Consider the following 15,540-nt stretch of genomic DNA (forward strand, 5'->3'; position numbering starts at 1 on the left):
TAATATGATTCCAATTACAGGATAATTAATAATTACACCCATTATAAAAGTGTTGTGTCTATACTGCAAATGAAAGATGTCTTATGTCTTAAATTGAGCCCAAAAGTAAATTCACTTTAGAAGATAATTAGAAATGGGCTGATGCCTGCAGCCAAACGTATTAGTCTGTCAGAATTTGAAAGTGAAAGCGAAGTGATTGTGAGACGCGGCAGCACAGCACAACGTGACAGAACGAAATGTGTCCTTTAACCCATCACAGCACATGGTGCACACAGTGAAATTTATCCGCTGCATTTAACCATCACCCTTGGTGAGCAGTGGGCGGCCATGACAGGCGCCCGGGGAGCAGTGTGTGGGGACGGTGCTTTGCTCAGTGGCACCTCAGTGGCACCTTGGCGGATCGGGATTCGAACCGGCGACCTTCTGATTACGGGGCCGCTTCCTTAACCGCAGGGCCACCACTACCCCGAACTTGCATGTTAATCCCTGAGAATCAATTTTAACATCTAACATGTTCAATTAAAACAGCACGTTTTGTCTCTTCTGTACACGTGAGTGGGCTCGGTGGGCGTGTCTGCCTTTGGGAAATTTGCATTTGGTTGGTCGGCGTTCATTCAAAAGTTCATGAAATGTTTCCAACATTCTCTCCGCCGCAAGCACAACACAAAGTGATGGACCCACAATTACGCCCGCCGCCCCGTTCAAATCGTACTTTTTTCCAACACTTGTCTACATTTACCGCATTTACCAGACGCCCTTATCCAGAGCGACTTACAGTCAGTAGTTACAGGGACAGTCCCCCCCTGGGGACACTCAGGGTCAAGTGTCACGCTCAGGGACACAATGGTCTTCTGGTTCATAGGCGAGTATGTTACCCGCTAGGCTACTACCACCCCAGTCTTGTCTATGTAATAGTTCATGGGAATATCATAGTAAGCTTTAGTCCTGCAATAATATTTCTTTAAATCAATTGTCTGCCATGAAATTATACATCCTAGAGGTGGGAATACAAATATTCGTCCTTTTTTAAGCATACAAGAGGACGTCCCTTTTTCCTGCATCGGATTCCATTGAAGAATGTACGGCAGAACGCGGTAATAAAGAGAGGATCAGGAATCCAGTAACGGGCTCCACCGCTGTACGTGTCCCGTGTGATGAGAACTTGTTCCGGTGTCGGAACGTTGGGTTCAGGTCCCAGACCTCCATTTTTTTTTTTTTACTGCCGGGCGGGGACGAGTTTTGTGTTATGATATTTCATTGCGACAGCGACACCTCCGCGCCCGCATCTCTGGCTCCGCTCTGGAATTCCACCGGGAGAAATGACAGGCGTTCCAGACACCTGCCTGATCCTCGGCAGCGCCGTCGAGAAGGAACTGGGCAGGAGGCGTTGGAGGTGATGTCAGGCACAAACACACACACACACACAGTACAACTAACAATATACACACATAACAAAGCAGATACACTCAGACACACACACAGCAGGAAGGCTGGGAACTCACGGTGAGCGCGCTGACCGCACACGCCCGTTTACAGGCCGAGGCGCTGGTTCCTCGTCCCTCGACCCGGCTGTTCCCGCCGCCTGATCCCCCTTTATTCCGATTTCCCCGTCAGCCGCGTCTCCGACTGTCTTTCTTACACGTCCCGAGACGAGCCCAGCCCCGAACTCCCTCCCTCTCTCCCTCCATCGTCCCTCCCTGCCCGTCTCGCTCGCTCCCTCTCTCTCTTCCCCGGCGGCGGGGTGGGAGGGGCCAGCCTGCCTGCCTTCTGATGATGTCATCGCTGGAATGCAGCTGATGCGAGTTTGAGGAGGAATGAAGAAAGGAGGACAGAAGGAGAGAGCGCAAAAAAGCAACGTGGAGACGACGCGGTTCAGGAAGTAGGGGTGAAAGGTCAGCTGGGGCTGGCAGGTTGGGAAGTGTGTGTATGTGTGTGTCGTGAATAAATGTAGTCTGTGTATGAAAGACACTGAGTGTGTGTGACTATATCATGTGATCATCATCCTCATACACTTCAGTAGTGTGTGTGTGTGTGTGTGTGTGTGTGTGTGTGTGTGCATGCACTTCTTCTTAATGCATATTTAATTGCATGTGTGTTGACAATATGTACGTGTGTGTGTGTGTGTGTGTGTGTGTGTGTGTGTTCACTCTATAAACTCACCAACTGAAGCACATCTTCATCCTTTGGCATGATGGAGAGTTCTAACACACTCTCACTGGGAAGACAACCGGACATTGTGTGTTACGTTTTGTGTGTCTCAAACACACACGCACACACACACCTGATGATGTTCAACTCACCTGTTCTGTATTAACGCAATCACCTGTGAGTACGTCTTCCCCAACACACTCTCCCCATTCACCTTTACCAGCCGATCACCTGAACACACACACACACACAGTCAGCTGAAACATACACACTGCATAACAAAGTACCACCCAAACACACACACAGCCTTCTGATACATAACCCTCTGATGCAAAAACTCCCAGGCAAATTGCAGTGGTGTGTGTGTGTGTGTGTGTGTGTGTGTGTGTGTGTGTGCAGTATTTGTATTTTAAGGAGAGTCCTGATTTAATTGGGATGGGCAGGAGAAAAGAATGCTGTCCTGGGTCCAGCTTACAAGTCACAACAGGTCGGTAAACACACACACACACACACACACACATTGTGAATGCCTGTTCAGACAGGCCAGAACTGAAACTGAATTTCATAACAGCGAGCATGACAACAGCAAATAAGAGAAAATAAAAGGATCAGGACACACGGACACACACACACACAGACACACGTTATCTCCCTAAAAAGGACCTCTGGCATGTGTGTGTGTGTGTGTGTGTGTGTGTGTGTGATGTTTTGATCTCAGCTGCTCTCTACACAATAGAAAACACAACAGACCACGCTGCCCTGAGCATTTTCTTTGCAAATCATCCCGCAAAAACACACACACACACACACACACACACACACACACACCTGCTCACACAAATAATCTCTCTGAAACTATGTAAACACACACACACACACACACGCTTCCTATTACCTGTGCACAAGCCAGCCTGGTGGGCGGGGCCCTGCTCCCTCACATTCTTCACAAAGATGGTGTCCATGGGTTCAAGCCGACCCTGCTGGAAACCTGAAATTCACACACACACACACACACACACACACGCACACACACACACATGAAATACACATCTGTGTATGAGACGCACACAGTGCATTGGTGGGTTTTGCCAGCAGGGGGAGCAGTTTGAAAGCGAGAGAGAGACGGTGACATCATTCCACACTAAAAAGGGCAGAGACGGAGGGATGGATGAGAGGTGGGTGGAGACGAGTGTGATGATGTCTCCTCACCTTTTTCATTTCCGTTCTCTTCATCCTGTGAGTTGAAAAGATACAGAAAGAAATTTTAGCTGCTGCTGTCCTGGGAGTGGGTGAGATAAACGACTCCCCTAGCAGCGTTTTTACTGGAGCAGCAGGGTGCTACAGGTGTGTGTTTGGTTCATGTGTGTATATGTGAAGTGTGCAGGTATCAACATCAGCACCACACACCCAGCAGAGGAGACAGAACCGAACAAATAAAACGGAAAACACACACACACACGCACACACACACACACACTGCTGAGTTGGCATTCTGAGGTGAGCAGGGCAGGGATTCTCTATGCTGACAGAGCCGATCCACACACACTCAATCACAGTCACACACACACATGCACACACACACACACACATAAACACACACGCACACATACACAATGCTGAGATGCTTTTGAGCCACAGAGTGCAGAGCTGCAGTTCCAGTGGAGACAGAGCCAAACCTCATCCAACCACAGGACAGAAAACTGTTGCCTGACCTGTCTCTCTCCTTCCTTCCTGTCTCGCTCTCTCTCTCTCCTGGCCGGCCTGTCTCTCTCCTTCCTTCATTCCTCTCTCTCTCTCTCTCTCCTGGTCGGCCAGTCTCTCTCCTTCCTTCCAGTCTCTCTCTCTCTCCTGGCCGGCCTGTCTCTCTCCTTCCTTCCCGTCTCTCTCTCTCTCCTGGCCGACCTGTCTCTCTCCTTCCCGTCTCTCTCCTTCCCATCTCTCCCTCTCTCTCTCTCTCTCTCTCTCTCTCTCTCCTGGTCGTCCTGTCTCTCTCCTTCCCATCTCTCTCTCTCTCTCTCTCTCTCTCTCTCTCTCTCCTGGCCGGCCTGTCTCTCTCTCCTGGCTGGCCTGTCTCTCTCCTTCTCGTCTCTCTCTCTCTCTCTCTCTCCTCCTGGCCGGCCTGTCTCTCTCCCTTCCTGTCTCTCTCTCTCTCTCTCTCTCTCCTGGCCGGCCTGTCCCTCTCCTTCCCGTCTCTCTCTCTCTCTCTCCTGGCCGGCCTGTCTCTCTCCTTCCCGTCTCTCTCTCTCTCTCCTGGCCGGCCTGTCTCTCTCCTTCCCGTCTCTCTCTCTCCTGGCAGACCTGTATCTCTCCTGGACGGCCTGTCTCTCTCCTTCCTTCCTTCCTTCCTTCCTTCCTCTCTCTCTCTCTCCTGGCCCGGCCTGTCCCTCTCCTTCTCGTCTCTCTCTCTCTCTCTCTCTCTCTCTCTCTCTCCTGGCCGGCCTGTCTCTCTCCTTCCTTCCTGTCTCTCTCTCTCTCTCTCTCTCCTGGCCGGTCTGTCCCTCTCCTTCCCGTCTCTCTCTCTCTCCTCTCTCCTGTCCCTCTCCTTCCCGTCTCTCTCTCTCTCTCTCCTGGCCGGCCTGTCTCCTCCTTCCCGTCTCTCTCTCTCTCTCTCCTGGCCGGCCTGTCTCTCTCCTTCCCATCTCTCTCTCTCCTGGCAGACCTGTATCTCTCCTGGACGGCCTGTCTCTCTCCTTCCTTCCTTCCTGTCTCTCTCTCTCTCTCTCTCTCTCCTGGCCGGCCTGTCCCTCTCCTTCCTTCCTTCCTTCCTTCCTCTCTCTCTCTCCCTGGCCGGCCTGTCCCTCTCCTTCCCGTCTCTCTCTCTCTCCTGGCCGGCCTGTCTCTCTCCTTCCTGTCTCTCTCTCTCCTGGCAGACCTGTATCTCTCCTTCCTTCCTTCCTCTCTCTCTCTCTTTCTCTCTCTCTCTCCTGGCCGGCCCTGTCTCTCTCTCCTGGCTGGCCTGTCTCTCTCCTTCCCGTCTCTCTCTCTCTCTCTCTCTCTCTCTCTCTCTCTCTCTCCTGGCCAGCCTGTCTCTCTCTCTCTTGGCCGGCCTGTTTGTACCCTGCTTTAGAGTGTTTGGGTCATGTGATCAGACTGGCTCTTGCGTGATCCAGTAACAGACAGAACCGGACCCGTCGCTGCTGGGGGCGCCAGTTCGGCCTGGTACTGACCAACACAGCAGCCATTCTCTCCATGCAGGATAATGGGAGGTTTGTTTCAGCTCCCCAAAACGCACACCCCACAAATCATGCAACTCGTTTTCATTTCATTTAGATCCCTGTTGTAGCTCGATCCTCACTATTGTCTGTCAAAAAATATTTTAAAAAGGAGTGTACATTTTTTTTCTGTTTTCATTCACATAACGTGAATTTATAACGTGAAGCACCTGAAGACAGAGGCATCCTGATTAAATGAGAACGTTCTGTCTGGGGATGCTCCTCTAATCAGAACTACAGCAGGTCCTGCAGCAGAAACATGATGAGGCGCGTCTGAAAGTCCTTAAAACCGGAGAATCAGGCTATACGATGGGTGGTAGTAGCCTAGTGGGTAACGCACTCGCCTATGAACCAGAAGACCCGGTTCAAATCCCACTAACTACCATCGTGTCCCTGAGCAAGACACTTAAGCCTGAGTGTCTCCAGGGGGGGACTGTCCCTGTAACTACTGATTGTAAGTCGCTCTGGATAAGGGCGTCTGGTAAATGCCGTAAATGTAAATACGGTGCTCTCGTCAACTACGATGGTTCAGCAATGTGAGCATGAATATGCAGTTCTGCGTTTTATCCGGCTGCAGGACTAGAAAAGGAGGACTTTTTTTACAGAGACAGTTAACACGCTTCCCATGTAAGAGACTGGTGCTTGATGGCTGGAGATCCCGTACTGTGACTGGGCGCGACGCACCTTGAGGCTGGTGTGCAGGGCGGATTCGGGCGGGTAGACGATGAAGTGGCGCAGCGTGAAGCCGAAGCCCTGGGAGTTCTTGTGGAGTACCAGCGTTCGGGGACCCTGCCAGCCCGCCCCCGGGACGTCCACCCCGCCTCCCAGCACAGGCCGAGGGTTTTCGTTGGATGACGAGATGCCATCTCTCCGCCCCTTCACCTGCAGCAAGCAGAAAAGATGCGTTTGGAGAAGATTAGTGCACACGTGAGCCCTACAGGGGGCTGATGGGTAACTCAGCAGAAATGCTGTGCATTTGAAGTTTAAAGTTTAAAGTTTTTTAAAGTTTAAAGTGAAGTGATACATAGCAGCACAGCACACAGTGTACACAGTGAAATTTGTCCTCTGCATTTATCCCATCGCCCTTGGTGAGCAGTGGGCAGCCATGACAGCCGCCCGGGGACCAATGTGTGGGGACGGTGCTTTGGGATTCGAACCGGCAACCTTCTGATTACGGGGCCGCTTCCTTAACCTCTAGGCCACCACTGCCACCATTTAAATTGCTGAATATTTTAAATGATACACACACACATACACAACACAACACAAACGACACCCAAGTGCTTTAATGACTACCAAACACACACATACACACACACACACAGCTGACCAAACATTACAGGCACAGGAAATAGCTCCTCCCCCAACCTGACAGCCATGAAGTCACATGTGAACAGTTAACGATGTGTCATGGGCGGAGTTTGCTGCAAGCACTGGGTCCAGCACACTTTCTCCACAAACGCAGCAAAAGTTGTGGTGATGATGAATCATCCCTCGCCACACTTCCTGTCCAACCCTAGACAACAGGAAGTTGCTGGCAGGAGGCAGGACGTGCGGCAGGACAGAAGAGAGGAGAGGAGGAGAAAAGGGGAAACGGGGGGTGCCAGCTCCCACAATGCCTTGCTGCTCAGCGGTTCCCTTCTCTCTGAGTAAATGACCCCTACATGTGGTCTGATGTCATGTTTCTATAACGACTCGGGGTGAAGGGAGCAAGAGACGCAGACACCAAGGGGGAAGGGAAATGAAAGACATTCCTAAGTCCAGACATGCAGGGACCCGGCGGTAGGAGACAAGGAGCCAGGGAACGGGCGGGACAGGACCCAACACGCCGGGTTTCGACCACATGGTTCCTCCCAAAGTCGAGAATACCAAACCCTGTCATTACCCTAAACACACACACACACAGTCGGTTTCCGCCTGCAGCACTCAGGCCTCAAAAGTGTCCCTCTCCAGAAGACCAATGAGAGAAACACACACATACACACATACGTAACAGGACTTCCTATGTCATAGATGGCAAGAAGAAAGAGAGCTTGTGTGTTTCACTGGGTTCAGCTCGGTGCAGGAGTGTGGAGATGTGTGCCAGGTGTGTGCACTTACTCAGTACTCGGGTTGGTCACTACACACAAGAACTAGGCAGAACTTTTTTTTTTTAAGACAGAGGTCAGAGGTCAATAGTGGTGGCCTATTCGATAACGAAACAGACCTGTAATTGTAAGGTTGCAGGTTTAAATCCCGAACCACCAAGGTGCCACTGTGCAAAGTACCGTCCCGACACACTGCTCCCTGGGCGCCTTTCATGGCTGCCCACTTGTCACTAAGGGTGATGGGTTAAATACAGAAGACACATCTCGAACAGTGAAAAACCCTAATGTGCCCCACACACATAAAACACCCACAATCAAAAATCCACCTGATGTGTGTGTCCCCATAAGCCCCCATTCAGCAAAGGTGCCAAAGGAGGTTGTGATGATCTGGTTTGAACAATAGTGCTCATTTCTCATTTACCACCCCAACATACCCCCCGGACACAGAGTCCACCTGATGTGTGTGTCCCCATAAGCCCCCATTCAGCAAAGGTACCCAAGAAGGTCAGCGTGATGAACTGGTTTGAACAATAGTGCTCATTTCTCATTTACCACCCCAACATACCCCACGGACACAGAGTCCACCTGATGTGTGTGTCCCCATAAGCCCCCATTCAGCAAAGGTGCCCAAGAAGGTCAGCGTGATGATCTGGTTTGAGCAGCAAACCTCATTTATATCAATATATCCCACACGCATGCACACAAGTGAGCGGGAAGTTTTGAACCAGTCTGTCCTCTCTGTCATAACCTCTAAGCCATTTCGGAGTTGATGTCATAAACACGGAATGAAGTTGTTGCACCCGTTTGGCCCATTGCGCGCGCGCACACACACACACACACACACACACACACACCTGTACACGATCTACCAATCAAGAGTATACGCACCCAACATTGAGCAATGATTCAATTGTGACTACAAGAACAACCAATTACTTCACACAGTATTACAAGACACACACTCAAGCAGAGACACACACACACACAATAATGAGTTGGGTGAAACGCACATTAATTTTGATGAGGCGCCTGCTTCTTTTACCTCCAAGCCAGAACATCTGTGCATCTCATTTATACCACCAACCCCTTGACACACAATCATCTCCATCACCACCATTATCACATCAACATCATCATCATCATAACCCAGATATATAACACACATATATATACGCACACACAATCAGCCCTGCACTGAAGTTGACAACACACACTCTTACCCAGGGCTGATGTGGGCGCTGTGTGGCTCTGCTGGGTCGGTTCTGAACGGTGGCAACATTGGGGACACCGTGGACTTTACCATTCTGTGATGGTTGGACGGTTCCGCCCCCCCTCAGCACCGCCACCCAGATGCAGCACGGCTCCGGGGCGCTGCAGTCCACGCCCACCGGGTCCTGGAAGCGCCACTCCGTACCCGTCGGCCCGGGCAACGAGAGCGGGAGCCGCGGGAACGGGCCGAAGAGCTCGCCCACCACCGGCTGGGCCACCGGCAACATCTGGCCGACTCGAAGCAGCAGAAAACGCGGCACACACTCCCTCTCTCTCACACACACTTCTAAAAAAAAAAAAAAAAGTCCGTGTGTGTTGCGGTTTCCACGGCGACACGTTTCAGCCTCCAGCCATCACACCGACGTGCGGAAATTTAAACAGTCGGCTTCAAATTCCTCGGAACGGGCGAGAGTGTGCGCGCGTCCCTCAGCAGGGGTCCAGATCACCAGATGGAACGCAGGAGGTTCAGTGCTGTCCCCCCATTCGCTCTCGTCCACGGACATTCAGCCTGACCGGAGCTCCGACTCTCGTCCAATAAATTCCACACAGATCCGACCAAGGCCATGCTGTCATACACACACACACACACACACACACATTTCAGCTGGAAGGCGCCATCAGGGACGATGGCTGCAGCGCGTCCAGGCCGGAGGACAGTGATGTTATGTAGCTGTGTCGCCTCCAGAGGAAAAATGTCCATTCAATCACACACACACACACACACACACACACACTGAGAGCCCGTCCACACACAGAGCTTCTCTGTCAACTTCTTACAAACACAACTGCCGGTTTCTTTGTCTATTCTTCCAATTCAGTCTCTCTATCTCTCTCTCTCTGTCTCCTCCCTTCTTTGTACCATGCGTTCTTGTCTCTCCTCCTCTAACTTTCTGTCTCTTCTGTTGTTCACTGTTCATCCATCCGGCCAACGAATCTGTCTCGCTCTTTATCTTTCTTTTCCACGCTCTCTTTCTCTTCCTCTGTCCATCCCGTTCCCGTCGTGCCTGTTTGCTGTCGCTTTTTTTGGTCCAGTTGCTCTCAGCACTCCTGACCTCAGCGCTTTCCCCTCTGAACGTGGACCACCACAAAGCTCAGCGCTGCGCCCACAGCCACGCAGCCCCGCCCCTTTAGGAGCTGTGACCACGCCCACCCAGATACAAAAAAAAAAAAAAAAGAACCCAACACACAAGCAGATGCTTGACAATCCCCACCACTTAGGAAGAGAGTGTGTGTGTGTGGGTGTGTGTGTACATTTCTTTTAAGTAACTGAATTAATAAAGCTCATTGAGAGTCATCAAACACACCCACACACACACACACACAATCTAATATCCCAAAGGAAGCATCCGTTACAAATGAGGACAGACAGGTTCCACCTGCTACAGAACCGAACGTGTGCAATCATGAAAACACACACACACACACACAGAAATGGCATCAATTAACACACAAACACAAAGCAGCCAATAAACACTCAGCGTTTACACACCTGGTTCACTAAACGCAGCAGCCCCGGGAAAACGTACTGAACACCACACATGGGTAGGAGGCAGAAATGAAGAAATGTAAAAATACCCAGCGTGTGTAATTATACGCTCATAAACACACACACACACAACAGGGGACTGGTGACTTCATTTTTCAGTAAATGGTTCCCACCAGTCGGGTACTGGGTGAGTGGGTGTGGCCCAAACCGGGCCCCGCCCACTGCTGCCGATCTCAGCCGTCTCACAGGCTCACACACAAACCCCTATGTGTGTGTTAATTAGCTGCCCGATACAAATTCAATCCCATAAAACCCACTGATACCGGCAGATTTTTTACTAAATAATAAATGTACAACCTGCATCTTTGTGTGTGTATGTGTGTCATTAAAATGTAAAGATTTTAGTGTGAAATCTGTTAATCTCGGACCAACAGAAATGTCTTTCAGTGTTTAACCTTTTTATAAAAGCCCAGTAGGGGGCAGCACTGGTGTGCAAAGCACACACACGCACACACACACACACACACACACACAAATGAGAAGACCTGGTGACCTCAGCCGGTGTAACAGCAACAGACAAGAAAAAACTGAGATCAAAGTGAGTGACTCCTGACCGGAAAGCAGAGTCAGACGATCAGAGCAGTCAGCTGACCAGGGGGCGTACGAAGAGCCACAGCAACAACACACACTCACACACACTACATATTAAACTGTGTCCCATACACACCTGGACAGCTTTTCTCATAAACCGCAACAAATAGAAATCACAATGACAATCACTTCATTTTCAGATATACGTACATATATGTACATTTGTTCATATTCAAAACATACGTATCTGTGTGTACGTGCATCGTCTGTAAGTCTTCTCCAAACTGACCGATTTTCAGTCAGCTATGAAATTGCTCCCCTCTAAAAATTCTGCCTGAGTGTGTGTCTGAACATGTGGTCACGCTTCAAGATGAAGCACAGTTTCCTCCTCATTACAGGCCGTGGGTCATCACCGCATGAGTGTGGACACTACACATCTGTGTGTGTGTGTGTGTGTGTGTGTGATGGTTCCCAAATGTTTCACAGACTCAGAAAGAAATGTTACTGTTCCCGAGTTTCAAATCCTTTTTAGGTGACTCTATATATGTGTGTGTGTGTGTGTGTGTGAGAGAGAGAGAGAGAGAGAGAGAGAGACAGATCAGGTTAAACAACCACATCTGGTGACTAACCCTCGCATGCACAACTGTGACACAGGAGATGTCCCTCTGTCCATCCTTCAGCAGTCTGCTGTCTCTCTCTCTCTCTCTCTCTCTCCCTGTCTCTCTGAGGGCGCTATTTTCAATCTGGCACTGAGCGCAGCATTATGCGTTGAGCACGGACCGAAACGGCAGGATTTACATGAAAGAAACCCCCAGCTAAAACAAGGAGAAAACAAGGAAAGAGACTTCAGATACAGTATTAGGGGACCAACAAGACCAATATAAAAATGTTATAACAGGGGACTTTTAATCATTAACATTTTACAATTAAGGCATTTGGCAGACGCCCTTATCCAGAGCGACTTACAACGTGTTACCATGGATGAAGTGATCAGTTCTGGTTCACTAGGACCCCCCAACTATGAATACAATCTTTTTATTCACTCTGTTGTAGTTTATGTTGTATACATAAGTCAGACTATAAGAAAGTTAATCTAAAGTTAGTCTAAGTATTCACTAAAGTGGAAGCAGCCAGTGGGGATGCATGTGATTGAGTTTCTAGCTGGCGCTCCCACCCAAGAATGGGGATGGTTGTGTCGGGTCGGGCATCTAGTGTAAAACGTTTGCCATGCCGATGGTGCAGAGAGAAAGAAGATCCCCTAACAGGATCAGGAGGAAGGAAGAAGAAGGAGAAGAATCGATGTCTAATTTGATGACGTTTGAACAAATGTTGGCTTGGAGTTCCCACATTTCTCCTTTCCGCGTAGCCATGTGTACGGCAAAGTGGCTTTTTGAAAATGCTGATGTATCAGCCCAACCTCCAACCTGACCTATAACCCCAAATGTGTCCTACATACAACAATGGCGGATAACATGGTTGTACTGCAGAAATCCTCTCTACGCTGCACTTTTCTAATGAAAAGACGAGGCTGGATACCAACAGCCTCGTGAGTGGGGAGTTACAGCGCCACCTACAGCGCTCGGGACGTCCTCTGTGTCTCTGTTTCAGATAACTCTCCTGTGTGGACGCTGGCCATGCTCCTTCTCATTATATATACACTGCCAGATGCAGCACGCAGTGAACAGAAGAGCCAAACATCACAATGCTCACCCACATAACCCTTGTGTACATACTCTACAAGTACCAAGCAGGGCAAGAGAGGTTAGAGGCAATTAGGGGGTAGTGGGAAAGTCCATCTAGTCTGAAGTCCATCTATATACTCTAGGAGCATTCCCCAGACATGAAAATGATGTGTGAACGGCAACCATGATGAGGCCCTGGGTGGGCGTGCTGATTTCCAACGAAGTACATTTACATTTAAGGCGACTTACAACGTGCTTTCAAGTTACCATGGATGAAGTTATCAGTTCTGGTAAAGTAATATTCTTCAGAGTGGCAAAAGCAACCATGTCACCCTGTCCCTTCTTTAACCTACAATGTTTATCATCAGTGACACCAAAAATACCTGGACAGGGAAGGGTTACATTAAGAGCAGAACTGGACCAGAACCATGTGACATGTCGTATGAAGGTTGGGGAAAAATGTAGCTAATTTAGTTTTGGAAAAATGAACTTCACGCAATACTTTATACTGAATATATAATATATTGTTCACCCTTTGCCGTGCACGTTCCCAAATGGAACGAGGATATAAGCCCCTTTAACATAAAAGGACATTTTAGTAGATATTAGTGGACGGTGTCTTAATCAGTCTCTTTCTTGTGAGGGCGAAATCTTTTTTTTGTCAGCATTGAAATCCTGTAAACTAATCGATTTTGAATGAATAATCAATGTCTAATTTGACATAACCCACTCAATAAAATAACTGAGTGTCAATTTTACTTTTTTTTTAAACTCTATTTCAGATAACATCCCACTCAAAATTGGAGGTAGACTTTTTAGAGTTAATTCTACTCAATTTAGAATCAAAATTAACAATGAAATGGGTAAAAGTATTTAACACTGAGGATTATTCACACTGTTAGAGTAACATTATTACACTTTATAGAGTTATTTTTAGTCCAAATTTAGTTTAATACATTTGTGTAATGATACATCCTTTTTATTTCTCTGTAATATTATTTTTTTACATATTCATCATGTGATGCTATATTACTAAATGCCTGCGATCAAACCTATATTATGTAGCTACTCGCCAAGTTCATCATACTGATGGTTAAAGCTGCCAGCACATCCTCACTTGACATCAGTGAAACTACAGGGTGGGCCATTTATTTGGATACACCTTAATAAAATGGGAATGGTTGGTGACGTTGAACACACAAGTGGTCAGAAACTTGTAAATAACTCATGAAAGAATAAAGTTACATTCTTGTGAAATTACCAATGAATTTGATGTGTTACATGACCCTCTTCCTATTGAAAAAATAGGAATCCAATGGCCGACTTGAAAATGGCCACTATGGTCACCACCCATCTTGAAAAGTTTGCCCCCTCACATATACTAATGTGCCACAAACAGGACGTTAATATCACCAACCATTCCCATTTTATTAAGGTGGATCCATATAAATGGCCCACCCTGTACAGTACACTTGTAGTATTCCGTATCGGAAGGACGGGTCGAGAAAACTGGTTTGGGCCGAAGTCCATTTTCATTTGAACTTCTCACAAGGTGCAAGCAGCCCAGACAAACCACACTTCAACTGGCATTCGCCCCGAGGCCCATCAACATAGCCCATCTTCTGCCCCTAGTGAAGTGGGCCCGGCGCAATGCATGCTGGTACCAATCCACACTGTACAGAGTTGGATCTTCACTGCACGTCTGCAGAACCTCACACTGACTTTAAACTCCGCTGTTACTCCCCGTAGAGTTGTAAATCCTCCCACGAGGTTCCAACAGGTTCACCCATGACCATGGCCTGGACTTCCCACATTTCCTGGAAGGTATTTATTCACGGCGTTATTATTTTCAGGCTATTGTATATTATTTGTGGTGATGTTGTAGAAGGTTCGGCGTCCCTGTCTCTCGCTCTGCCTGCTGGTGACGCGGAGGGAACTCCCCTTGACCGCAGGGTTCCGGTGGTCTGCTGCAGCCCAGCTGGCTTGTCTATTTCTGGGCCCCTCGTCCCCCCTCGACTTGTTAAAGCGAGTGGTGGCGTGACTCTGTGTAATTAGGACGGCAAGATTATAACTCTGGGCCGCGCCGACGAAGACGAGGACGGAGAGGAAGATGACGCCAGAAAAACGTTCTCGGGGAAGGATGAAGAACTGGGAAACCTGCAGAAACCTGAAGCTGGAGAGAAAACCGTTTCGGAATGCCGATAAGCTTTGGTTTCTATGGTGATGCTGATCTGATATGGAGTTTGTCCTACAAACCCCACACACACACACTGGGCCAGTCACAGCAACAGATAAAGATTCTCTGGCCAGAGAACACGCTCAAGCCCCAACTAGCCTGGCACAACAACACACACACACACACACACAACAGAAACAACACACACGCACACACACACACACACATCAGCCGCTGTCAACAGCAGCTCACTTCCAGATAAGTTGATACTGGGATCAGTAAGAATTTCCAAAACATGCATTCTTTGTGTGAGTGTACGTGTGAATGTGAGTGCGCATGTGAGTGAGTGTGTGTGAGTGTGTAAGTGTGTTTGCGTGTGCATGTGAATGTGTGTGTGCATGCGTTTGTGCTTGTGAGTGTGTGTGTGTGTGTGTGTTTGTGCGTGAGTGTGTGCATGCGTTTGTGCGAGTGTGTGTGTGCGTGCTAGTGTGTCAGGTCTCCTCTCTAGCTGTAGGGCAGGTTACTCAGTTTAACTTCTGTCACTGTGAGTTAGTTACACCCGCTTCACTTCCTGTTTGTGTTGCTGTCCCCACCCATTTAAAAGGGCGACGCCCCTCCCCCAGTGTCCCACATTTATTGTGGCCATGTGATGAGTGAGTGTCCTTTTAAACTGAACACACACAGTCCAACAGCAGATGCTCACACACACATTTACACTTGAACTCAACCTTCACCCCAGGACACCAACACACAGCAGCAGCAGGGCGGGACCCAGCACAGCAACGCCACCTTCCACCACTGATCTTCAGCAGAAACGAAGAGGACGAGGTGGAATGTGGACAAGGAGACGCGTCGGTAAAAAACCGAGCGTGAAGACGAGTGGAGCAAC

At 48.9% G+C, this 15,540-nt stretch overlaps 1 protein-coding gene across 6 annotated transcripts in view; it reads right to left on the reverse strand.

Moving 5' to 3' along the window:
* The window catches only part of arhgap23a (Rho GTPase activating protein 23a), a 41,276-nt gene that overhangs the window by 14,479 nt on the left and 11,257 nt on the right, over positions 1-15,540 (reverse strand). For 2 of the 6 annotated variants that reach the window (XM_028985512.1, XM_028985511.1), the window contains exons 1-6: positions 8,668-8,967; positions 6,045-6,242; positions 3,358-3,382; positions 3,044-3,136; positions 2,301-2,379; positions 2,161-2,215 (exon numbers count right to left, since the gene is read on the reverse strand). In XM_028985512.1, the coding sequence (XP_028841345.1) occupies positions 2,161-2,215; positions 2,301-2,379; positions 3,044-3,136; positions 3,358-3,382; positions 6,045-6,242; positions 8,668-8,943 (726 nt within the window). In that variant the 5' untranslated portion in view covers positions 8,944-8,967. Of the gene's footprint in view, positions 1-1,502; positions 1,657-2,160; positions 2,216-2,300; positions 2,380-3,043; positions 3,137-3,357; positions 3,383-6,044; positions 6,243-7,759; positions 7,808-8,667; positions 8,968-15,540 lie in introns of those variants that run through there. The other 4 variants (XM_028985515.1, XM_028985514.1, XM_028985513.1 and 1 more) reach the window with 3 other exon arrangements.

The sequence above is a fragment of the Denticeps clupeoides genome, chromosome 7, assembly GCF_900700375.1.
Source record: "Denticeps clupeoides chromosome 7, fDenClu1.1, whole genome shotgun sequence".
NCBI classification, from domain to species: Eukaryota; Metazoa; Chordata; class Actinopteri; order Clupeiformes; family Denticipitidae; genus Denticeps; species Denticeps clupeoides.